Source organism: Sphaerodactylus townsendi, linkage group LG04 (assembly GCF_021028975.2).
Source record: "Sphaerodactylus townsendi isolate TG3544 linkage group LG04, MPM_Stown_v2.3, whole genome shotgun sequence".
Taxonomy (NCBI): domain Eukaryota; kingdom Metazoa; phylum Chordata; class Lepidosauria; order Squamata; family Sphaerodactylidae; genus Sphaerodactylus; species Sphaerodactylus townsendi.
Window position 1 is genome coordinate 103,344,599 of NC_059428.1, and position 25,485 is coordinate 103,370,083.

The 25,485-nt window shown below is 40.3% G+C and overlaps 1 protein-coding gene across 4 annotated transcripts in view; it reads right to left on the reverse strand.

The window, feature by feature from the left end:
• Window positions 1-10,127: 10,127 nt before the first annotated feature.
• Window positions 10,128-25,485, reverse strand: part of ARHGEF7 (Rho guanine nucleotide exchange factor 7) — a 115,928-nt gene continuing 100,570 nt past the window's right edge. For all 4 annotated transcript variants that reach the window (XM_048495353.1, XM_048495352.1, XM_048495354.1 and 1 more), the window contains 3 exons: window positions 14,093-14,192; window positions 13,317-13,371; window positions 10,128-12,166 (listed from right to left, as the gene is read on the reverse strand). In XM_048495353.1, coding sequence (XP_048351310.1) covers window positions 12,044-12,166; window positions 13,317-13,371; window positions 14,093-14,192 — 278 coding nt within the window. In that variant the 3' untranslated portion in view covers window positions 10,128-12,043. The remainder of the gene's footprint in view (window positions 12,167-13,316; window positions 13,372-14,092; window positions 14,193-25,485) is intronic.

The following is a 25,485-nucleotide window of genomic DNA, read 5'->3' on the forward strand; positions in this document are numbered from 1 at the left end:
CCTACACTGCTTCCCCAAAACTAGATCTTAGGTTTAATGCTAATAATCAAGCCCAGTGGCCCAGGCCAGTCTAGATGTGGGGGGGGGGGCACTCTGTTTGCACATGCCCACAGAGAGGGCTCTGAGTGCCACCTCTGGCACCCATGCCATAGGTTCGCCACCACTGGTCTAGTTCTTTCTGTAGAAAACAACTGCCCTGTGGAGAACCAGAGAATGCAGGTCCCTCTCACAATCATTAGAGGGGTTAGAAAAAAATACTGGGAATACAATGTCCAGCGACATATGGAAAGGGAAAACAACCTTAGGCCTGTAATGCAAGTTGTGGCATAAAACCATCTTATTAGGGTGAAATGTTAAGAACAGAGAGTCAGCCAACAAAGCCGTAAGGTCACTGGCCCTCCTTGCTGAAGTAATGGCCACTAAAAAGGTGACCTTATAAGAAAGGACTGCAAAATCACATGTGGCCCTGGGCTCAAGCAGTCCCCACATAAGTTGGGAGAGAACCAGGGACAAACTCTACTGGGGCACTGGAGCCTTAACTTGTGGGTAAAGTTTTCTTTAGAAATCTAGACAAAAAAGGGTGTGCAAACAACGATGATGAACAAAATCCCACATGAAAAGTCAAAATGGAGACTAAATCCACTTTGACAGATGAATTTGTTCAATTCGTTCATCGAGATTCTGATAACATTAGGAATGAGACAAATTTCAAAATCCTACTCTAATGGGCTGCCCTTTTTGAATAATTAAACCACCAAATTAGTATGTGTCTTCAATTAATTAAAAATGTCATAAATGAGCAACAACATACTACAGATAAGGTTATGCTAGAACAATTTATTTGCGTCTGTTTAGGCTAAATAGAATTAATCCCAGTTCATTAACAGTGCAATCCATAGGGGGGTGCCAAAAGGGCTCAGGAGGCGGCAAAACCCCAGCAGCACCATGAATGCCACTTCTGTAAGGGACTTTTACACTGATGCTGGAGCACTTACACTGGTGCTGGGGAGCTGTGGGCAGCACAATGCATAAATAGCAGTGTTCCTCTGCTACAGGATCTCACCCCAGTGCCAATGGGAGTGTTCCTGGGGGCAGGGCCAGGATTAGCTGGCTTCCTGAGCCCTTTTGGCCAACATTTGCCTGTGCAAACTTACGCCAGCAATAACGGTGATCAGCTCATTGTGCTGAATAGGCTATTTGACAAAGGGGAGCGTTGCAGTCAGATTGATAGCTATAGAGCAGGAAAGAGGTGCTGTGGCTGCATCATGGTTGTGCCATCCCCAGCAATGTTGCATCTACCCCCCCCCCCAATTGCAGTGTAACACACATAAGCTATTTCTATAGAGAGCCAGGTATACCATAATCCATTTTATCTGTCTCACATCCCCAAATCTTAATTCCCACTTTCTTATATGTGATGGTCTTGTGTCTTCATTGGCTGATCAACATTAATAAGCAAAACAATCCTGCCCCACTTGCCACTAGCAGTATTTTCTTGTGGCTTCTTTCTGGAGTACCCTCAAGAGTCTAACGCAAACTAGCAAAATTGCCAACTTGAATTAAAATTTGTCAACTCACCTGTACAGCACAAATAAAATGAACATCACAAAGATGAACAGTATTAAGCCAATAAATGCTTTCATGTATTCTAAAAACAAAAATAAAAAGCAATATTCATCAGAACTTGGATTAAAACATTGTTAACGTATTTATTCTGCTTATATATACAGCTGTGCTACAGGCATAGCACAAGTCTCTCTGTTTTAACTTTCAACTTTTTATAAACAGTTGCTTTCCTGTGTTCTTTACCCTTGTTGTTGTCTAGAAAGATACCCTATTGAATAATGCAGACAACTTTTCATTTAAAATGAATTAAACAATCCCCTGAATTGAAAAAGTACAGTTGGCTGTTCAAGGGTTTGTTTGTTTGTTTTCATTTTAGGTCCGTTTTCCTTCAGATTAATGATAGGAGACCTACATTTTCTAAGAACAGAAATGTGATTTGCCCACCATCACAACATTGCAGACAGAAGCAACTTTTTAGTGATGAAGCTTCATATGCAGCCCAGGTGGTCTGGTAAAGCAACCCAGACCTTCACTCTGAAGGGTGATGACCAGTAACTGATATTGGGTGGACTGAGCAATTGCAGAAGCCCAGGACCATGAACGAGTTCAGCAACTCAGAAATAATGCTGCCATCTTGGCTGTTGTTTGGTATTGAGTCCAGTCAAGTTAAAGACAGCTTCCACTGGTTCCAACGTGAGCACAGCCCAGAATCTTGTGCAGTGAAAGAAAAACTCTCAAATATGCTCTCAGTTCAAGCTAGGGTGGCCAACCTACAGGTGAGGCTCAGAATTGCAACTGATCAGTTCTCCCAGAGGAAATAGCACCTCTTGAAGGCAGACTCTTTGATACCATATCCCTGCTGGGGAAGTTTCCTTCTCTCCCTAAACTCTGTCTTACCAGGCATCATCCCCAAATCCCGAGGAAGTTCCCAAGCCAGATTTGGCCACTCCATTTCAAGTAAATTTGGACCTGGCTTCATATCCAAGTTCAGAGGGCCTTGAGATTGTACACTGGATTTTGAAATATTCTCCTCTTTTTCAGCGGGATATTATTTTATAAAACTGTGTTTTATCTGTATACTGGTAAAAACGTATAAAAATACACATTCACAAGGACCTAAGAAAACCCAAAGTACCTTACAATAGAAAAACATGTATACATAAGTCATTAAACAACACGCTACATCTTGGACAGTCCTGGACTCATTTGCTAGTATGTCGGAATTCATGGCTATGGGCCACAGGATGAGTCAAAGGGGGGGAAAGTGCTTTGGGTCTTGACCTTCTGCTGTGCCTTCTGGCCACCTTTAAGATTTACAGGCACCTGAACAGGAAGAAAGGGGATCTTCAGCAAGGGGGTACAGCTAGTAAATGTGTCCCTCCCCCCTTTTTCCTTCCTATTTAATCACAAATGTCATCTTGTGGTATTTTCAGGCGGGGATAAATACATCAATTTGTCAACACTCCGGGAATACTTAACCCTGCAAAATCAGCTTTAAACACAAAATACTCTTACATGAAGGAGAAATTAGAGTGATGGGTGATACCCACACAAGAGTACTATAGCAAGGTAAATTTTTACTGAAGACTCCACTGTAATTTCTGTACCTGGCACAGCTTTCTTATAGCAAGCTTGTTTGTAGAAGCAGCATCCTAACTCTGAACACTCAATTCTTGACACATTTTCGCGGCATATTTCATAAAAAGGAAGTTCACATACTGAAAGAGTAATATCAAAATGAGAAACAGTAAATAAGTAATCGTCATAAGCTGTATTCAATGGCACATATTCTGCCATGCAGGTCCAAAGACATCAAAACACCTCTTTGCAATAGGGGTCTGCAATGTCTGCCTTCCCTCTGCAGATATTCACTTTGCCCCCAGTGCCATCCCACAGTGTTTCCTGATACCCAGGAACAAATGTCAGAGGTGGGGGAAATCAAGGCCTAGCTGCACGTTACATTTTCTCCCAGGTCAACAAAATCAGATCTGTTAAGAGCTCATGATGACAGCTTAATACCCACACGCTCACAGGCCCATTTGGATTGGGACTGCAGTTTGCAGGGAGTTTATTTATACCTTCCTTTGACACCATTTCCCTGATCTGAAATAGTCACAAGGATCTGCTGTTTCCTCCACATGCCCCCACCAAATATATGAACAGCAACACGGTTAGGAAAACAGCATGCCGGAGAGAGGATGACATGTTCACAAAACTGATTTCAGGAAGGATAGCCAAAGCCTTTCACAAACTTGGTATGTTAGGTGAGGCCTAATACCAACAGTAACCAGACATTGTGCTCAGTATGTGCATGCAGTTTCTATGTTGCATCTGACCTCGTGGGTAGAGGGAAGAGAGAAAATGAAGGTCTAAATTTCTGTGATACCTGTGATTGGCTCTTCTGATATCACCTTTAATATTAAAAGCTACTACAAGCCCCTCCCCCAATTTGGTTCAGTTGAAGCACTGACACAGGGAGAGTTTCATCCTTCCTTCTCTGCATGGTTTACATAACAACCACCACTACCCCCCACCCCAACACACACATTTTTATTGGCCCCAGTGGGAAAAAAGAAGAGGGTACCTTTAACTGGGATCTAACCAGTATGCGTACATTATATGTTTGGTGGGAGGTTCTGTTTAATTCCTTGGAGATTTTCTTCAAATCACGGTTCAAAACAAAATACTAACCAACTACTTGATATCACTGAAGACTTGATAAAGCACCATTATTTTACCAACAAGTTATGTAGTGTTTGGGGAGGGGGTCACTTCTCCATTACATAATTAAGTATTTATTTTCATGTACTTCTGAATATGCCAAACCATTCAAGTGACCATAACATACTGGCAGAGACTCGGGAGGATTCAGTTCTAGATGGCTTTATTTCTGGGTCCTATAATTAAAATCCAGAGGTCTCAGAAGCATGTCCCCATTGGTACGGTTTGCCCCAACCCATCTTGAAGGACAACTCCTCCTGTTAAGGGGAGTCCACAAGGAAAGAAAAGCCCCTGATTGACCACATTACTCATGCCCTCTCCCCCAGGATCTTCAGGAGAAGACCACCTCACACCATCTCTGTCACCAACTGGCTATTATCCAAGGTTCAGATAGATCAGGTGCCATCCAAGAGACAGAGACTCAGGTAAATCAGGAGTACCTTGACTGGCACAGTCTGCCCCAAGGAGCAAAGGAGGTGGTGTAAGGACTGAACCCTGGACCGGGTTCAGGACTTGGCAAGCCCTGCATTGGCAGAATCAGGGGTCTAACTCTGCTTACTATAACGGGTAGACCAGCAGCTCCTATTGTAACTCCTTAGTTGATTTCTTAGCCACCAATGAACGAAAGCTCACCAACCCAGCTTGCGCTGGTCAGCTCCCAGTCATGAGCCCTCTTGCTCTCCAGGTCTTGTTACTCTCCATTCTTTAGAGCTCTGCTCCTATTCGCTCATGCAACTAAAAATAAGTTATGGCAAGGCTGGCCACATCCAACTTTTTGTACACAAATGCAAAGTTATTGTGTTTTCTAGGACATTTAGGAATGTAACTTTGAAAAGATCAGATGTATTGCCTTCAGTTGGGTTTGACTGGCTAGAAATCTTAAAATAATCCCAGATTAGTTAAGGAAACTAACAACAGTTTTGGGATTGAAGTATCACTTGAGGCATTGTCGAACTTCAGACTTAAATCAAAATAAAACCAAACCTGCTCAGCTACTGATCAGAGATGCTTTGGAATTGCATCTTGACATCTGTACTTGATCTTTTGATGCTTTTAAATTGTGTTATAAAATAAGCAGCAACTTGGAAGTCTTATAATATCTTTGTGGTCATAAATGAAAATGCCTGAAGGTTTCATATTGAAACTGGAAGATTATCAAAACCTATATTTGCATATTTTACTTTGGGCATGATAATCTGTTTTCCCCACACACAAAAGGATATTTGTTTTTACATGCACACAGGTTTGCATTGGTTAGTGTTTTCGTCAGATTATGAATATCTTTTAAAAATTATTGTAATAGTGTGTGCATAACTAAAAATAGGCAACTAAAAAAAGTTTTTAAAAGTTATATACTGTGAGAAAGGTTATGTAATTTACTTCTTGTTCTGTGTTCACTTGCAGAAAATTATACATAATGTTCAGATAACTCATTCATAATCCCTTGTCTACTTTGAAAAATGTGGTGTAAATATGACTCTATAATGAAATACAGAATTTCTGAAACTGCACTCAAAGCTGCATGACTCCACTTCAACTTATCTATCCTTTTAGTATGTTCCGTTTTACTCCTTGCAGACTACTAGATAGCTTCCACTAGAGGGAGCTCTGCAGCAGGTTGTAACATCTGTGCAAAAGATTTTTACGAAGAGTAGTGCAGTCTCAATGTGGATAAATGGTTTAATTACTCATGGAACATTTTTCAAACTTTGCCGTTTTGGCCCATATAACCTGAACAGTCAAAGATCACATAAGGAAACACCAAATACATTAATGCTAAATAAAATTATTTCACAAAATGTACTCCCCCAAAAGGTTTTTAATATTATGACTCATTATAAGCAAATTTCTTTAGAAAAGGAATCACAAAGAGATTTAATTTTGCCCCATTATTATGTAGGTGGATTTAATTGAGAATATTCCAGTCAGTAATATTCGTTCCAATTTAGCTTCTTCTTGGACCTGTTCAGGCAACCTGGGAAAGGATGCTCATAAAACCATCAGTATTGTAGGAAAGCCACATCCACTGCCTTCCATGAGCTGGGGATAAATGTCTTAATTATAAATCTTTCAGATTGTTCTTGATGGATACGGAAAACCCCACAATTAATATGGGATTTGCTGGTCTAGGATTCAACAGGCACACTATTATATCTTCATTTAAACAGTTCTTGGATAATAGCAGTATTCAGTATCTTTACTTGAAGCCTTAGGGAACTACTTGAAATCAGACTATATAGTACTACACGATAGGCCAATGGTTTTGGTGAAGAAAATGGCTTCTTTATGTGTGTCTGAAATAACTCTCAATTATGAGCTGGTTTAAGGTGATGACATAAGCATCCTTTGAATGAAAAGAGGAAGTACATTGGCAAATGGCCATCACATGATGTCCATCTGTGTTACAAATCATTCGTTTGCACCATGTCCTAAATGGTCCTTGTTACTGTATCATTTTCTGACGACAAGAAAATTCAGGGTTCTGGGTTTCCTATAGAAAAATACACTGAAGTTGTAGATCGTGTTAAGTAAGGCAGTGCTTGTTAGCTTGTATGAATGCCATCCTAAAAGGCATTCATCCTCTGGAATATTCATCCTCTGGAATAACATTATATGTAAGATAATTCACTAACCAATTTAGAAATGGCCCTGTGTGTTTTAGAAGCAGATAGATGGGACTCACCTGACATTACAACATGTAAGAGCAGGAAATCAAGCTGGTTTAAGCATATACTTTCTACTCCTTTGATTACACCGTAGCAAACAAATGCAACATAACAGGCTTCCTGACAGCAATAGCTGGGTGTCAATTTCTGAATGACCCAGACAAATGGAGACTGTACTTATTTAATTAATTAATATAAACGTTTTTATATACGTTTTATAAACCTCCTCTCAGGAGATGGACTTAAGGCATCTCACAAAGTAAAAACAATATAATAAAATCAGAAAAATAAGCATTACCTACATTAAAACACAAGTCATTACACTAGAGGTAGACAATAACAATAGTTCAAGCAGATGGAACCTTTCAGCAGAAAGGGCGAGGAGAGAGGACAAAGCAAAAGTCACCAGTCTCAAGAAAAAGAGCACATCAAGATAAAGTGGAACCCTTAAAAGAGACCTGTTTCTAGTTGCCACCTGAATGTGTACGAAAAGCTACAGTGTGTACTATTTTTAAGTTCAGGACCCTTTGTTTTCATTGTCTGTTAAAAGGGTTTTTTTTTCTCCTGTCAGTCTCAAACTTGGCAAGAGGATTTCTTTGGTGTTACAATCCCTGAAAAATTGAAGTAGTTACAGCCAAAGATGAGTTTCCCAGTGAAATCAATGGAAGCAAAACATCATTCTAACAAAAAACTGGTAATCCTATTATATAAAAGGCTAGCTATGGTGGTGATGGCTCACTTCCAGCCAATCGCCATGCACACATGGCTTGTGGGCAGGGCTTATACAGAATGGGTAAAAAGACCCAACACAAACAAAACAGTGGAGTGTGGCAGTCCTTCCCGCATTCCCCCTTCTCCTCCACTGCTGAATAATTACAATCACTGTACAGTTGGCAGCTGCCTGAGGAGGAGAAGGCATAGGTATTGGCTGCTCCATGAGAGGGTTGTAACTGCTGGCGGCCACAACTGCACAGTTAACTGTTGTGTGGTGATTTTGAGAGGAGGAGCAGGCGTCTGGGAACAGGAAGAGAAAGATAAGAGAGCTGGTAACATGGGGCCAAGGGGGGAGGAAATACAGAAGGGGTCACCCCCCCCCCTTTCTTGGTACTGTCATTAATCCTTGCATGCTGATACAGCCATCTGGAAAGAGGACAAGGCAGAAGCAGGTGATGTGGGCCAACAAGGGGCGAAAGGCAGGAGGGGTTGGCCCCCTTGGCCAGCATTGTTAACTCACCAATAGTTTTCTAGAGCCTGTTGTATTTGTTTGTACGATGAGCTTTACTGCTAGTAATACAATAAAGATGAATAAAGCTACGTAAACACATTTTTAAAATCATGCTCTTCTAAGGAAATTCACTGTGTGCAGTTTAATCACCTTCAATCATCTTTACGAAACCCAGGGTGAGATGAATAGAAGTAGTGTTTTTAAGAGCCTATAGAATTCTCTTCTCTTGACCTGAAAGAATGGCCCAACAAGTTTACATGACCTAACAAAAAGATGTGGACAAATAACCTGGATTGTTGTATATATCTCTATATTATTATTATAATATTATTGTGGAGTTGCAAACAACCATATTAATAGACCATCCAGCACACTGCCAGTATCTTGGTTTCCAGAACTTTTTCTGGTAGGCATTATTACAGAAACTTAGTCTGCCCTGCATCAAACTTTAATATACTATAAAGCTAACATTTTATAAAAACTATTTGTTTATACTAGGATATTATGCCCAATTCCATCCTTGGCTCTATTCTTACCTGCAAAGCCATGACGTAAAAAAGTAGCATCTCTTTTCTCCAACTGACGATTCAAAGGTAGAGACTGTGTTTCCATTTCCATCTTAACAGGCAATTTAACATATGCACCAGGAGGCCACAGTGTTAGGAAATGGAGTATGAAAATAAACCCTGGATATGGTCCAAATTCTTCCAAGTCCTTTGTTCACAAGACTAAAGAGACTGGCCTGTAAGAAGTCTTTGAAGTAAATGAAAAAGCTATCACGTTCTTATGGCTAGCTAATATCTTTGGTAGAAGTACTTTCAGGGGGGAAAATCCTCAGAAAATTACTCTATGCCGTTTTAATAAATTTAGCAAGTACTGATGTCAACTAGCAAGGACTTCTGGCTGATTACTTGCCAACCATTTTAAATTTTTCATCAAAGTTCTGCCTAGTCTCTCCCTTAGTAGAATGATAAGCAACTGAAGAATGCTATAACTTGTGACATCACAAGAGGTGCTTTGTGTTGTCATTTATTGCAGCGCAAGAAGTGGAGAAGAAGGCTGAGGGCCCACAGAGAAGCTAGGACCACCCAGCCTTATATGGTCAGCAGCTGCCACACCACCCCAATCCTGGCCATGTCAAAAGCCCACACTGATTAGAATGCATGGCCGTGCCCACCAGGGCACCACGAGGCCAGCATGGAGGTAGCCTCTTTGCTTCCCCTCATGCTCACAGGCTGCAACAGCTGCCACGGTAAGTCACGGCCAGGCATATCTGGTTGTTTAGGGAACTGATGAGTGAGTTCGGCATAAGAGAGGAAAGAAATCCAACAGTGGCACATTGTTTCCACACAGAAGAAAACAGGTGACGATTTGGCCACTGTCCCTGTGCCCTGATCTGCAGCTCTGGGGCTTGGAAAAGAAACTTTGTGAATATTCAAGTTGCCATATTGACATCCATACTATATCATCCAGGTAGCTGGGCTGCAGCCAGGCCCTTTTCCCTTACTTCAGCTCCCAAAATCATTTTGACAACTAAACAATGGCGCATAAACCCATCTCCTGCTTTACAAAGCACAATGTCTTTAATGCACCCATAAGCCTCAAGGTAGATCTCCTCCTCAAAAAATAAAATTGGAGGGGGGAGGGGCAGAATTCCACATACAACTCCTCCCCCATCATTTAACCCTGACAACTTCTGGCTAATCTGTGGTCATGCATAAGGTGTGCAATGGCAGCAATTTAAAAAAAGACAAACACAAATCTGAGGTCTTTTCAGAAGGAAACCTGTTGAAATTCAGATTGTTCGCTTCCTCGGGCAGGTACTATTTTGGGATTGGGGGGTTACACAGTCAGCACAATATAAACAAGTGTACAGAATTGGGAAAAAATCCCCACTTTCCAACTGAAGTATGTAAAAAGCATGATGTAAAACAACAAGCCGCTTGAGCTCTTTATCATGACAATAAACATTTATTTGAACTGAAGTATAGCTGCCTTTTCTGGCTGCTGCCAGCAGGAAACAATAAATAGCTGACTTTTATTGCTTCAGAAGGGAGGAACAGGCTTAATCTGTTTAATACAAGAATCAATTATACCACACACAGTACATGAGACAAATATAATCATTTGGAGAAGGAAACTATACATTATGAGAAAAATGGGTCTATTCTTTCACACCACACCTCCACATTTGTTTCCCCTCTTCTGTAATGTGTACTAAAGGCCACCCCATGTCAGAATGTTGTATATTTGCCCGTTCCACAGACAATGCACAACTGATGATGTCAGAACTGGATGAGTTCCATCATTACGAAAGGGAAAGACTCAAAATGGGGATGTTTTCAGCAGCAGCCTCACGTTTCTCACAAGAGTCAGTCAGGCCTTAGGACTCTGCCAAAGTCAGCAGGAAGGCTGGAATCAACATTAATGGTATTTGGATTCACTGAAAATAATGATGTCGGAAATAGCAATGCAATCCTAAGCAGACCTTTCTAAAACCACTGACATCAAAGGGCTTAGAAGGGTGTTAGGACTACATCTTCAAAAACCAAACAACTTTAGCAATGTTAAATTTTGGCTGAAAGCCATAATGTTTGACCACAGTAGTAACTCTTAAAAATACTGCCCAAGTCACACACTGTGGAGTTCCAAATTTCTAGTGCAGAATATTATGACAATATACTTACATGGGAACCACACTGTCCAAAGTAACTGGAGCTTATTTGTATGGAAAAGAGAAAATTAGACAGGATTTGTCTCATAAAGCACTGCTGTCCTTTTTAAAATTTGTTGTCTAAAGGGACTAAGGTAAATAGGTTACTACTCGATCGCACATGGAAAAAAGAATTATTCTGCCAGATGACAGGCCTTAGGTTTCCAAACATTCTACATACAAATGTTAACCGAAACCTTATGGTTACAATAAAAATAAATAATACATTTTATTCACACAAAAAAGACCCCAGCTAGAGAAGAACTTTTGTTTTGACAACAGTGCTTGAGTGTTCCATTAAAATACCAGCCAGCTGTATGTTAAAGTATAAGCACAATTATTTAAAAATGTAGTACACAAGTCATCTAGTAACTAACAATTAAAAACAAACAGCACATACACCATTTATTCTGCATACTGGCATGCCAAAAGAAACATAACTAAATCAGTGCCGGATCTTGTTAGCTTTCATATGAAAATGGTGCCAATGAAGAGTTTACTGCATCTTTATATTGCTAAAAAGCACGTTCAGCTGTCTGAAGGTTTCACCAGACAGAAACATTTACGTTCATTATTTAAAACAGATGAGTGAATACTGTGAAATATGATGGGGACATAACAAAAACACATTTTGCATCTCAAACCTAATTATGTCTAGAATACACTCTGGAACAGTTTTGTCTTGATACAATAAAGGATTTTTAGTTATTTTTTGGTGAGCGACCACAGACCATGTCTGCTGCTTGCAATATCAGAGAAAAAGGTTTAACACTGTATCAGTCCTGATACACTTATCATACACACATTCAAAATTACAGATATTTACAAGGAGAATAAAAGATATATTTAATTTTAAAAGCTGCTGAAAAACATGGACTTCTTTAGCCAGCTGTTGCACTTGCTGCAGACTGAGGTAATTTAAATGCAAACAAGTTAAATCTAGTGGAGTTCAGGGTCCATGCTATCTATACTCAAGCATAGACAGCTTCAGTGAATGGTTTGGACATACATAGTAAGGAAGAAAAATTATTCAATCCAGTTAAATCTCGCTTCGTAGTGCTCTTTATGCAGGACTGACTAAATGTCAGAAGGCTTCCCAGCTTGATTTGACAACTGGTCTTTCAATAGAAAGAAAAGAAAATGGTAAATTCATTATAAATTAGTTTCATCCCAGGAAGGATCGTTCATGCTCTTGAGAACTTTCCGGACAAGCTTTTCAAGCTCCTTGCGAGCTCTTTGTTCTTCTTCCAGGGATTTCTTCATCTTTTTGTTATCCTGGCAAACAAAAGGCAAACATATTATGCTCACATGTCCTGAATGGCTAAAAGATTGCTTCTCGTCAAGATGCCTAATTGCCACAGTTCAGTTCTGTGCTGCTGCCTCTGAACTCCATGCGGGTTTCAGAAGTGGTGTGGAATTTTTCAGGTTCAGATTTAACAGACCTGGAAAATTTCACATTTTTGAAAAAAAGCCAGGGAAAACCCCTACCAGAATGGAGGCATGGCTTTTTTTCATATTTTGTGAAAATATCTGGGTCTATTAAACCCCCCACCCCCCAAAAAAATACTGGGGGAAAATGATGCACACCCCTACTGCAGACTCATTTCCCTTATTTTGTTATCCAATGCCCAGAGAAAAGGAAACTTGGCTCAACTACTAACAGTGGTAATAATGGTAAAAAGACCTATTAGAAGTAAAATGCAGCACCCTTCAAACACAGTGGGCAGTAATCTGCCTTAAGGTGAAGGAAATGTCTCTAAACAGACTTTGTCTAACTTAAGTGGCTCTTCCACTGAGGGAAAGGTTGCAAACTTCACTTAGAGGAACACTGCATGCTTAGCAATGGTGACCCACATTGGTAACTGCACCAGCAGTACAGTGAAGTTATCTGAATGACTGACCTCTAATGATACCATATGTGTGTGCATGTAAAGTGCTGTCAAATTGCAGCTGCTTTATAGTGACCCCTGGTGGAGGTTTCAAGACAAGGGATTAAGCTAAGGTGGTTTGCAATTGTCTTCCTCTGCAGAGTCTTCTTTGGAGGCCTTTCTTCCAAGTATTGACCCAGCTCAGTTTCCAAGATCTGGCTATACTATTCCATATCCCACTGATATTAAATATAGACAGATTTAAGAAGTGCCAGTAAGAGCATTCAGTACCAACTACCTCCTTCAATATTGCCCCACCCCCCCTCCCCACTGACACTAGCTAGTACCATGCATACTGGTAGAAGCACAAATACCACTGTGCCTTCCATTCTAACTTCACACTGATGCTAGGAAACAGCACTGTCAATTAAGGCTTCCAGACCAATTCTTGAGTGTAATCACAAAGCTACAATTAACCTGTTATCTGCCTTAACCACCATATGCTACCTGTCCTGAGTGACTCTGAGTGTTGATAAAGCAATATATCTTTTACCAACCTGTCTTAATTCCTGTACTTCATCCTTTAATGCATATACTGTATCAACAAGACTTCTGGAACAGAAAATTAAGACGGAATGGGTTTCACAACATGTAAATAAATTCTGTAAAGTCATATCAAGGATGATTAACAGGTTTTAAAATTACAAAGCACATAATTCAGAATGGAAACATAAATAATGCGTCAAAACATTCCTCCCCCACTCTATCTACAGTACATTTCAGTCTGTTCTGTAATATTTTCATGTCCTCATCCTTGAATAAATGTGTATCTGTGTAGCATAAAATCAATGCTCAGTTACAGTGTAATCTACTACCAGGTGCTGTTCACCTGAAATCCTGTTTGTCTCAACAGGGTCAGAGCTAGAGAGACACCTGCTAATTAACTGTACATTCTAAGAAAAACACAACACATTTAGCAACACTAAAGCATCTACAGACCCTATATATTAATAATCCCATAGCACTCAAGAATGCCACCTTACCCACAAAATTGATCAATTCCCAGCTGGTACAAGGATGAAGGAAGAAAGATGCAAAGAGAAAAGTTAGAGAACCCAAGAAGGTTGACATTCATCCAAATGGGTTACATAGAGCTGGCAGGGCAAACTTTAGGAAATTCAGAAATGAATTCCAGTAGGATATTCATTCATCTTGTTACAGTAAACACTATGCAAGGAACAAGTTCACGGGAAACTGAAAAATGACACACTACTTCATACTTGCATGAAGTTGACCGTTTAAAAATTTATCATTTGCTTAAAAAAATTCTTACTTTTCTTCTATCACAGTTTGCCCATTACTTTTTGTTTCTTCTACAATAATTTTCTCTTCCTCTGGAAGCAGCACTTGGGGAGCAGAGTCTTTACGGGAGCCTAATGCAAAATAATAATAGAATTAAAAGATAAACATCCAGACTCTGTTAAGGCATTTGAGATAATGCAATGTTTTAAAAATCCAAATGATGATGATTATTAGGAAGTTATTTGAGTTAGTGCTTGTGGAACAATGTAACTTGACTTGCCAGCCCTTTACTTTTAAAGAGCCCAGCAGAGTGAGTACCAGCATAAGTTTATTCCCACTTCAGGGAGCATGGCCAACAAAGTTTTGATTGCTTTTTTCAACCACTGAAACACAAACATAGAACCAGTAATGGATCACAGAAAGAAACAGTAATTACCTTAAACTAACATAACTCATTTTAAACTTCTACTGATCAAGGCAAATTGCTGTGCTTCTCATGCACAGTAAAGGATACAAGATATAAGAGGAGTGCAATGTCATTTTAAAGACCAACAAAATTTATTCCCACATAGCTCAGAGCTCACTTCATCAGATGCACAGGCGTATAAATGAATCAGTGTTTTCTGGAAATGTTTGGGGACTGCAAACAACAATAGAATGAGGCACCCTCCTGTTTCAATTGGTTACCCAAAGCAAAATTACACTATTTATTCTACTGCACCCTCCACACAACTCAAATACCTAACAAAATCAAATCAAAATCTAAAGGAACCTAACATACCACAGAATTAGGCTCTGTCTTTGTATTCCCTTTTCTGTTTCTTCCCCTCAGAGACAGACAAAAAATATAGAGGGTTCCCAAAAATAACTGGTTGTAACCTATCCTCTGCTTTTGCTGCTGAGGTAAAAGCAACTTCACAACAGCTAAAGAGAGACATTGTCGTCAGATCTATGAAGACGATTGTTTTGCCACACTTTACTGCACCTGATGTGTATCACAATTCTTCAAAAAAGATGATGATGATCAAGAAGAAGTATGTGCTGTCAACTTTCAACCAATTCATGGTAAGCTCAACCATGGGATGTTCAAGGCAAGAGACAAGTAAAGATGTTTGGCCTTGTCTTCCTCCATGTAACAATCCACAATTTTGGTGGTCTCCCCTCCAAGTACTGACCACAGCTGACCCTGCTTAGATCCCAAGGTCTGATAAGCACAGGTCAAAAAAGGAATTTCAAACTGCTGCAGATTACCAAGTGATTATTTGCATGTGGTGACTAAGTCCCCACTTGATAAATGGTCGTTTGAATCTATGGTAGGAGGGAAGTTAGAAATTTGAATGAAAACACTTATGCAAAAGTGGCTGTTTCTATAAGAAATACAGCTGTTGAAAGCAAATTCAAAACCATTTTTATATCGCAAGCAGAAGAAGAAAGACACAAATGAGTCTGTTTTTGATCTACACTTTTTTCTAACTTGTTCTGTTTCCTGGAAATTCAAAGACGTAACACTGAGGACAGATCATGAAATAAAAAAGTGGTGGTGCTTTAAAATCTCTCAATAAATAACTAGCAGATTGTGTGTATCCAAAACAATTAGAGAGAAAAACGTTTCTGATCCATCACCACAGCAAATAATAAAAGAACACTCTAAAAGAACACAAAACTAGGGGTGAGGGGAAACAGGCAGCATTGCATGAATTGTATGTTGTTTTGCAGACACAATATATTATTAAAATTTCTTGAATGTGTTGTAAATCCAGTTCCTGCATATTTTAGTCTGACCATTGAGCTGAAATAAAGAGAAATAAATGAAGGGTATTGAATTGAAAAAAAAACACATTTTGCTCATTATGCTTTGTAAGTCAGAAACAATATGTATTTATTTCCAAACATCTTCAGCAATGGCTTTCTGATTGTAATTTTTTAAAAAATCTAAATTTAGTGTCATTTTAATCCACTCTCTAAGAAATATCAGTAACTACTCTATTGTCTTGATTCCACAGAAACTTCAACAACTGCATAAAGATTTTCCGTAACGAAATGTACACCCACTGGATGAAGTTAGAAATCTTGACATTATAAAGCAGTCTTACCAATACAAAACAATAAGAACATAAACCATTGGAAATGACATGACAAAATAGACTCAATTTTCAGGTATTGTAACTATTTCTTTACATCAGTGACAATAACATGTCTCTAAACCTCCAGCCTTCTTTACTCAGGAAAATGTTTGAACAATACTCCCTAACCCCCACCCCCACCCCAACACACACAATTCATGCTTAGGACTGCAATCTTGTGTCTCAATCATCATAACACAATATTAAGGATGCTCTTTTTTTTTTTCAAAAAAGTATTCCATGCTGTTAAGACAGCATGGAAAAGCATGATTTTGCAGTGAAGAAATGGACTGAAATGAAAGCACAGCAAAGCTCTATAAGCAAGGAAAATGCTTTTGGATATCAAAAGTACCATCATTTTAAAAGGGGTGATTTCCAGAGAACTTGGCAATTGATTGAATTACAAAAACATCTACTAACATGCACAATTCAGTCACGTTTGACTGTTAAAGTCCATTTAATTAAAATGCAGTAAGTGACATCAAGGAATCGAACTAAAAGGAGACATTGTTATTAATCTGATCCTAACATTTAGAAGTGAGAATCCTGCGTTTAACCCAGTTTTCCTTCTTGTACATTTACATCACAAAACAATTCATAGCGCAAAAATACATTATGCAGCAATGAAGACTTTCAACAGACAATCAACACGTATATTTATCATTATGCAAAACGATATACAAAATATACAAGAGTTTGACAATACATTGGTAGAAAGTGAATAATTTAAAATCCAGTTTTTAAATGTGCGACAATGAGTCTTACTATATACACAGAGACATATTCCCTGAGATACACTACTCGAGACTGCAAAAGGGGTCTTTTAACATGCTCCCACAGGGAGACATAAAGAAAGGGAACTTAGATTCAGTTTCCTCATCCCTCCCAAGCAATTTTGCCAGAATTTATGAGGAGATCTGTGTGCTACCAGCTCCACATTATTACAATGGATGTAAATAATGTAAACAAACAATCAGGCTGCTGGATTTCCATTTTGACCTCAGGACAAAATGATTCAGGTACAGGAGCTTGCTTTCATATGCAGCTAGTCATTCTTGTAAGAGGTTATGGCAGAAAATAGGACTGTATGCCCATCCCTCACCCCAAATGAAGGGAATCAAGACAGAAGAGCTATCTATGAAGATCTACCTAAGTCTACCTCTTTAGAGACCTGAATACATTACAAGGAAAACTGGGCCAGGGGGAGGGGGGGGCCTACAAATAAATATTCCGCATGCTTGTATTTCATCACTTGCTCTTATACACACACATATAGATTACACATCTACACTATTTCTAATGATATCAAATTTTTCTCCACTTTGCAGATGTATCGATGCATTAGGTATTAGGACCATTTCAATCACATCCCTCTTTGTAGTACCTCAGCCCTTCAGTCAGATCACAGGCAACCTGTCATTCCTGTCAGTCTCCTTATCTAGGCAGAACAGCAATGAAATGCTTATTATCTCCCCCAATTTTCTCTTTGCTCCTCTTTGAAACAAATGTATACACGAAGAACTCATTTTTCATTTTATTCTATATATTTGTATCCTGCACTTTATAAAATAAGAAAATGTAACATTTTTACACTCAAAACACCTGTAGGATAAGGAATTTATATGTAAGAATTACATACAGTCAGTTACAATACAAAGACCTTTATTAGGCATATTTGTGCTACATAAAATTACAACATACAGTCAGTTGTAATATTACCCTTTGAGTAATATTACCTGTAATGACTGAATCCCTCACATTTACACACTCACTGAAAGGAGTCCCCCCCACACACACACACGCAACAAGTGCCATTACAGCTACAGAATTACTCATTATGTGTTTGCTTCGCATTTTGTATAACAGGGATTTGAGAAAGGGAGCAGAATTCAGATTACAAAAATCCAAGATTCTTTGGAATGGGAATAAAGATAGCTGCAATTGAAAAGAAAGACAAAGAGGATTCAACTGAAAACTGAGAAAGAGACCCAATTCAAATTTCAATACATAGTTCTGGAAAAAGCATAACAGAGAAGAAAGTTGACTGTTTAAGTCAGAAATGGAGATTCCAGGTTGTAACTTTAACATTATGCCACAGCACAACTTGCACTTGATTCTCTCATGTCTACTCCCGTTGTTCTGCCCAAAGGGACTCATGACACAAATGTCCAAAGAGAAGTCCACACTATTTGACTCACAGAGAACTACAGGTGTGTATCCAACATCCACAGGTTTTGCAGAGTGGGACCTTCCCACATCAGTGGCTTGAACAAGCAAGTCAGGGAGCTTAATAAATAAATGGAAACTTGAATCAAGACTTAAGGCCCAATCCAGAGTTGTTTGGCAAGTAGGGACAGCGCTGCTTGAGTGCCACCCCACCCCTTTCCAAAAGGCTTTCCCATGTTGCGGAAAGCCCAAAAAGTAAAAAGAACTTTCCCAAAAAAAGTCCCCATAGAGGAAAGTGGAGATATGCCACGGAAATCACTCCGTTTAGGTAACTCTGAATAGAAGTAAGCAAATCTATAACAGTGACTTATAAGATAGCCAGAATAAGAAATAACGCTCGCAGATGTGACACAAAAAGTTATAACAATGTTACAGAGCAGTTGAAATGACAAATGTGAACCGTAACGCCACAGAAGGTAAATAACAGATTGTTGCCTGATAACCATGGCATGATGACTCAAGGACAGGTTCGATGGCCCTGATTGACAGCAGATGTTCTACAGCGTTTAGAATTCTAGACACCTTTTGAGGGTCCTCTGGCATGGGGGAAGCCAGCATGCGCTTTGGGGTGTAGGAATTCTGTTGCACATCCTTTTGTTACTACTTCCAAGACCCAGGACTGGCCTCTGACTGAACTCTGCCTGAAAAAGTAACAGACTTCCCACCAGGTCTCCCAAGTAGTCATGCCTTGCTGTTCTGTCCACCCTGGTCAGGCCTGTCTTGTTTGGGTGGAAGCCTTGATCCACAGCCACCTCTCTTGCTTTGATGTTGGGATGAGTTTCAGTCAGCTCTTTGGAAGTCCTGATGAAAACATGGGAGTAAGTGTTGGGTCCAAAAGGAAGAGTTATACTGACCCCGGCCCTTGGACTTCTTTAGTGTTTGGGGATGACTTTTGATTTGTCTTTTGCTTTTACCAGGATGTGGTTCAAGGGGTCTCCAAAAAGCTTGTCCTCCTGGAAAGGATACCACAATGGAGTAGAAATCAGGCCAGGCGCAAAGCCAGAGCAGACATCTGGTAGCAGCTACCAAGGTCATCACCAGAGCTGCAAACATCATGGCATCCAGGGTAGTGTCAGCTGAGAAGGTGGCTGCCTTGAGGACTTAGGTAGCACCCTCGTGGAGTTTCTTCTCACTCTCAGGAAGTAGCTAGATGGACTTCTTGCTCTCAGGAAGTAGCTTTCTCGCCCAAACAGTGACCGCACAGAATACAATAGAAGCCGTCATAGAGGCTTTGACAGACATGGAGATTGGGTCTTCTTTGACAAGTGATCTGGCCATCTGTCCATGCTGTCCTTGATGTGGCCCTAACCATCCTCAGAAAGAAAGCCAGAGGATTGAAGAGTGATGATTGTGGAGTGTCAACTCAAAATAAGTCATTAGTATATGAGGGAAAGGCATAGAGCTTTTTGGCAAATGCTGGTATCTGCCTATTGGCGGTGGGCTTTTCCCATTCCCTTTTAATCTGATCTTCAAAAAAACTCAGGCATGGGAAAAACTTTTTTTTTGTCTGATTTGTGGGAGGGGGGATTATTTATTACCCTTGTACCTAAATTTTTTCTCAGGCTGGGGTTTTTCTTCCACCTCCTGCGCTTCCTTCAAGGCTAAGGTGGCTAGTGTTCTGGAAAGAAGATACTGGTAACCATCTTTGAAAAAATGTGAGGATTGCTCTGGGACTTCCATTTCATCATCTACCTCGACGGCCTTGGAGACGAACTCTCCCTTTTCTTTGGACTCTGAACTGCTATCCAACAAAAGTTCCCAATCCCATAAGGGACCCATTCTCTTTTATTTCAGAGCAGCCTTAATTAGCCAGGCTAGTGCGCCCACCCCCCACCCTGCTCCTGCCTGGAACCCCACTGGTGCAATCATGGATGAGGGACTGAATTGTGAAAAAGGGCCAGATTGGAATTGTATAATTATGTCCTTTATGTTGAGGAGGACATTCATTTCCTTTTTCAAGGAAGTCCTAATAGCTGCAACAACCACAGGAAAAAGAGGGGAGCGCTTGGAGATGGTGATATTACCAGCCGTTAAGATTTGTCGCCCCATCAGGGTCAAGGGGAAGACTCAAGGAATTTTCTTCAGAGCCACAATTCACTCCCACCGCCTCGTCCAGTAGCATGCTTGGGTTGGCGGGAACCCTGGATTTGACAGCAACCGTTCATCTCGCCTCAGTTTTGCCACCTTGCCCGCCCCAGAAGATAGTGCTGCCTTCCCCAACACAGCCGCGGTCAAGGCAGCCCTCATGAGGGTCATCTGCCTGGCTTGTGCCCCAGTCATCTCCTGTGGCTACAAATGGTCCCATGTCAGTATTTGACAAAAAGTCCTCATCGGCAGAGTCAAGGTGTTTAGCTGCGACCATTGAAAAAAAAAAGGTGCACAGTAATCTCTGCTTCCCACCAGGAGGAGGGAGGAAAGGCAAGCACACACACAAGAGGAGCAGAGAAGCAAGAGGTATAGAAAAAGATGAAGAAGAAAAGGTAGGAAGAGGGCAAGACAGGCAACCACCCAGTTGCTTCTCTCTATGATATAGGAAAGAAACTGAGCAAGGAGCAACTCCAACAGACACAGAAACTAAATTTCAGTTCTTGCCTCACTGTCCTCCTTAATTGCCAAATACATCATATTTAAAAGGTTTTTGAAAAACTAAGCATTCTCTTGGCTATGAAACATAGCTATTAGAATCTTCTACTTGACAGCTAAGAATTGTATTTAGCAAAATAGCCAAGAAGACATAAGTAAGATCTGACAACTATATCTGGATTGCTTTGCTTAAAATATACTCCCTAATTGTCTTTTATGATTTGCAACTATGTATTTTCCTTGCTTCCTTACACACACACACTCTTGGTATAATGTGGTATTTAGCAGAGCAATCAGGTCCACTCAGAATGCCATTCAGGTCACTGTGATGGGGCTTACTCACAGAAATAAGTTCTTAGGACTGTTCTGTAAGCAACTTACTACTACAAGTTGCTGTAGTAAACTGAGTAATGAGCAGGGAATTCTCTATGTGCTATCTGAAAGGGAGGTTAAAGCCCTCCCAGAAGTGCTCTGGTACAAACTGCTCTTACATGTTAGGACATTTCATAATTACTGAGAGAAATAACAGGGTATCCAATTGAAAATTTTAAGCTCTGTGAGGGATCCTAACCATGAATATGAGGGATGTTCGAAAAAGCAATGAAGCCTGATTTGAATAAGAGAACTCTCTACAGTTCCTGGAGGAAGGAGATTGTTTACTTAGTGTTGTTGCCTCCAGAATCAGCCATTCCCCTTCAGTGCCTCTTCAACTGTTTTTTCTTCAAGTTGTTAACTGGTTCGTCTGCTTCCTGTCTGCTGTTTTTCTACTATAACGTTACTGTGACAAAAAGTTATTTATCCTTCTCTAAGAAGGAATGGCAACAACCATTCAGGCAAAGGATACCTTACCATCTTTTATACCATTATGTGATTTGGTCATAAACAAACCCAGTTGCTCCTGTGGACGATGCACTTTGCAGACTTCCATCAGTGATGGACTAGTCATTCTAATTTTTTATGGATGCCTTCTGAGCATCCATGCAATGATAGCACACTTCGGCCCCTTCCGCACTGGCCAATATAGCTGGGTTGGGGGCAGTATAAGCACCATTATGGGCGGGAACTTTGCACGGTTCCCGTCCTGCAAATGAATCTAAACTGCCCCTAACCGGCGCCAGCAGCCTCGGAGCGGGTTATACGAGAATCGCTCAATGAGCGATTCTTTTGTTTTACAGCAGAGCACAGCTGCAGCCAAGCGAACGGCCACAGCTGTCAGCCTCTGTAAAGAGATTAATCACTCATGGAGTGATTCTCGCACAACCCCCTCCCTGGCTCCCATTCAAAGAGCCACTGAGGGAAAAGGGGCCGTACCATGGCCCAGAGGGTCAGCCCTGGCAAGCAGGGTCGAGCAGGGAGGCAGTGGGGAAGGGAACCACAGATGCGCCTCCATGGGAAGATGTGTCCATGGTCCTTGGCAGCCATGAGGTCGCTCACACGAGCGTGTGCGAATGGTCCCGGGGCTCCACCGGAGTCAAGTACACTGGTGTGAGTCCGCCTCCTCGGCCTGTGTGGAAGGGGCCCTTGTTAGGCAGGTATTGGCAACTTTTTGAGAGATCCTAGTGATACAACATGAAAATAACATATAGAATGGACACAACTTCCTTGTTGTCTCTGATAGAAGCCACTCTTCAAAGAGAATAATGTCAGATGGACAACAGCTGTGGAAAAACTGATTACCCTTTCCATACTGGCTCAGCTTCCTTTCAATCCAATTTTATTCAATAGTTAAGTAAACTTGAAAATATACTGTGCCAAACTCAACAAACTGTGCAACTGATGTTAACCTATTCAATATCCTAGCAATTACTCTCATACACACACAGTATGAAGGCAAATCCTCTGCTAACTCAGAAAAAAATGCTTCTCTGGACATTCTGAAGACCACCCTTTATTTATCCTGGATTATTTCATAACGTCTTTGAGGTGGTACAAGACGATGAAATACTTCATTTGTGTTCATAGTGAAGAAATAAAGCTTCAATATATAGTCTTTTATGTGCTTGATGTACTTCATTCCTCAAGTGAATGGAAGAATGCAGAACAGGACAATGAAAGAACACATGTGTTTTGTGGTGTCCTGCTACCTAAAGCAACTATATACTAGTTAACAGAAAAGGGAGAAATCATTTCCTTAATCACACGAAACACTTCGTATGTGTAAGCCACCACAAGCTTCTGCAGGCAGCTCCCCTGATGGTGAGGAGCTGAGAGCTCAGAATGTTGAAGAGATGACAGTTGGAATAAAAAAAATCAGTTGCGAGAGGGCAGAAAGCAGGGTGAAGACAATTATATGTACTGTGATACCCTTTTCCATGGAAAGATGACAATGCGGTTGTGTGTGCTGTGACAGAAGTTTTATTTACACTCTGGCTTCATCAAAAGCATTATGGCTTGTGCTGCGAAACATCAAACTTTGATAAAAAGAGCCTTTCTGTTGATCTGGATGGCTATTAGTAATGCTTGATCTGGATGGCTATTAGTAATGCTTCTGCTTTTCTACAGTTGAACCCACCACTTTAAAGGCTCCATTCTGCTGCGGGAAACAAAATGGCAGGTGCAACTGTAGAAAAGCGAAAGTGTTGCCAACAGCCTTCCAGAGCAATGGAAAAGCTCTTTTAGCAAAGTTCAAGGAGTCTGATGTTTCACAGTGCAGACAATAATGGTTTTGACAAAGCTGGGGCGTAAGTAAGGCTCTTTAATGCTAAAAAAAAAACGAGGGGGGGCGGGCAACAGGAAGATATAACGGTTTGATTCACATCTTCTTGTCATCTTTCCATGAGCAAAGGTATAGTTATCAGTTATTTTTAAAAAGGATATGTTGTATTGTTGCTCAGTATCCCATGTGATAAATAACATTACCTGCTTATGGATAACTGCTATTTATTTATTTAGGGCCATGGTGGCGAACCTTATTTATTTAGGACCGTGGTGGCGAACCCAATTGGCCATGCTGGAAGGGGCTGATGGGAATTGTAGTCCATAACATCTGGAGTGCCAAAGGTTCGCCACCACTGATTTAGGATATTTCTATGCTGCCTCTCCAGAAGCCTGCTCAAGGTGGCTCATAAACTAACACCACAGTATGCCGTATTTCTGATATGAATGAGAGAGGCAAATCTGAAATTACATAGAGAAATCTTATTAAATATGACTTTCAGTTTTAAAGAGATTAACCCAACCTGTTATCACGGATGTCAGGAAGGAAGAAGAGAGCCATCACCAGGGAATTCTATACCTCTCTGAGATTTTAAGGAAATCAATATCAAATATCTTAAAGCAACACACAAGACTAAGAAGCAATCAGAGGGCAATAGGAAGATATCAAAGAGCAAAGGTGCTTTGGACAAGGCAATGTGAAAAAGTATAAAGCATAGAGAAGCTGAGGAAAGTGGAATATAATATGTTGAAAGTTCTGACAAGTAAGTTTTAAAAAAATCAGGTTTGCTTTTTGAATATTTTTCATAAAGGAAAATACACTTCATTATTAGCAATTATCTTCAAGTCACTAGAAGCAGAGGTATGCATTGAGCCCTCTACTTTTAAACTTGTGTTTAAATGATGTTATATTGCAGTTATCTGGATCTGGAGTTGCTCCTGCCTCTTTAGGTTCTCGGAAAAATCTCAGTTCTTTTATATGCTGATGACATGGTTCTGATCTCCTTCCCATGTATAGGCCTAAGAAAGTTGTTTCACTGATTGGGAGACTATTGTAAAAAAAGAGGCCTTAAATATTCATCCTACTAAGATTAAAGTGATGACCTTTAGTAAAAGGCCCCACAAGGTTAAATGGAATTCCCCTTGACCAATGTAGAATTTTTAAGAATCTTGAGATAACTTTCAGCCAATCTTGATCTTGGAAGATCTATTTGGCAATAATTAAATCTATAGCTTAGAAATCAATTACAGCTATTCTGAGATTTTGCTTTGCAAAAGGAGGCTTCTTAATAAATCCTGTTACTAAATTATACCAGAACAAAATAATTCCCCAGCGACTATATGATATTAATGTGTGGGGATAAAACAAATACCTGATTTTTAATCTGGAACCTATCCAAAATTACTGTCTGAGGAGGACCCTAACTTTATCTAAAGCGTCTCCCGCAACCCTGATGGGGGCAGAACATAGCCTACCTTCAATCCAAGCTCGTGCGCACATGCCATAGTAAAATACTGGAGCCACTGACACAAAGATTCCATCAGTTTATGTGGTAAACTTAGATATCAGGTGAAGCTTCGAAATTACACAGTTACATCAGTATTCTACAACATTCTAGCAACATCTCAAATTATATTCAGGGTGTACCATCTGTGTACCATGGCTTTATCATCTATGAAAAACATTTCTAATGTGCTTTTACTCAAAGAAGCTCTTAAACCATTCAGGTTTAGGTGTGTCCTGGGATGGGGCTGCCTTCCAGCACCTGGCAGCCTGTTCTACCCCCTTCCCTGTCCTAACTGCCCACCCAGAGACCCTGGAGCAGCCAACAAGCAA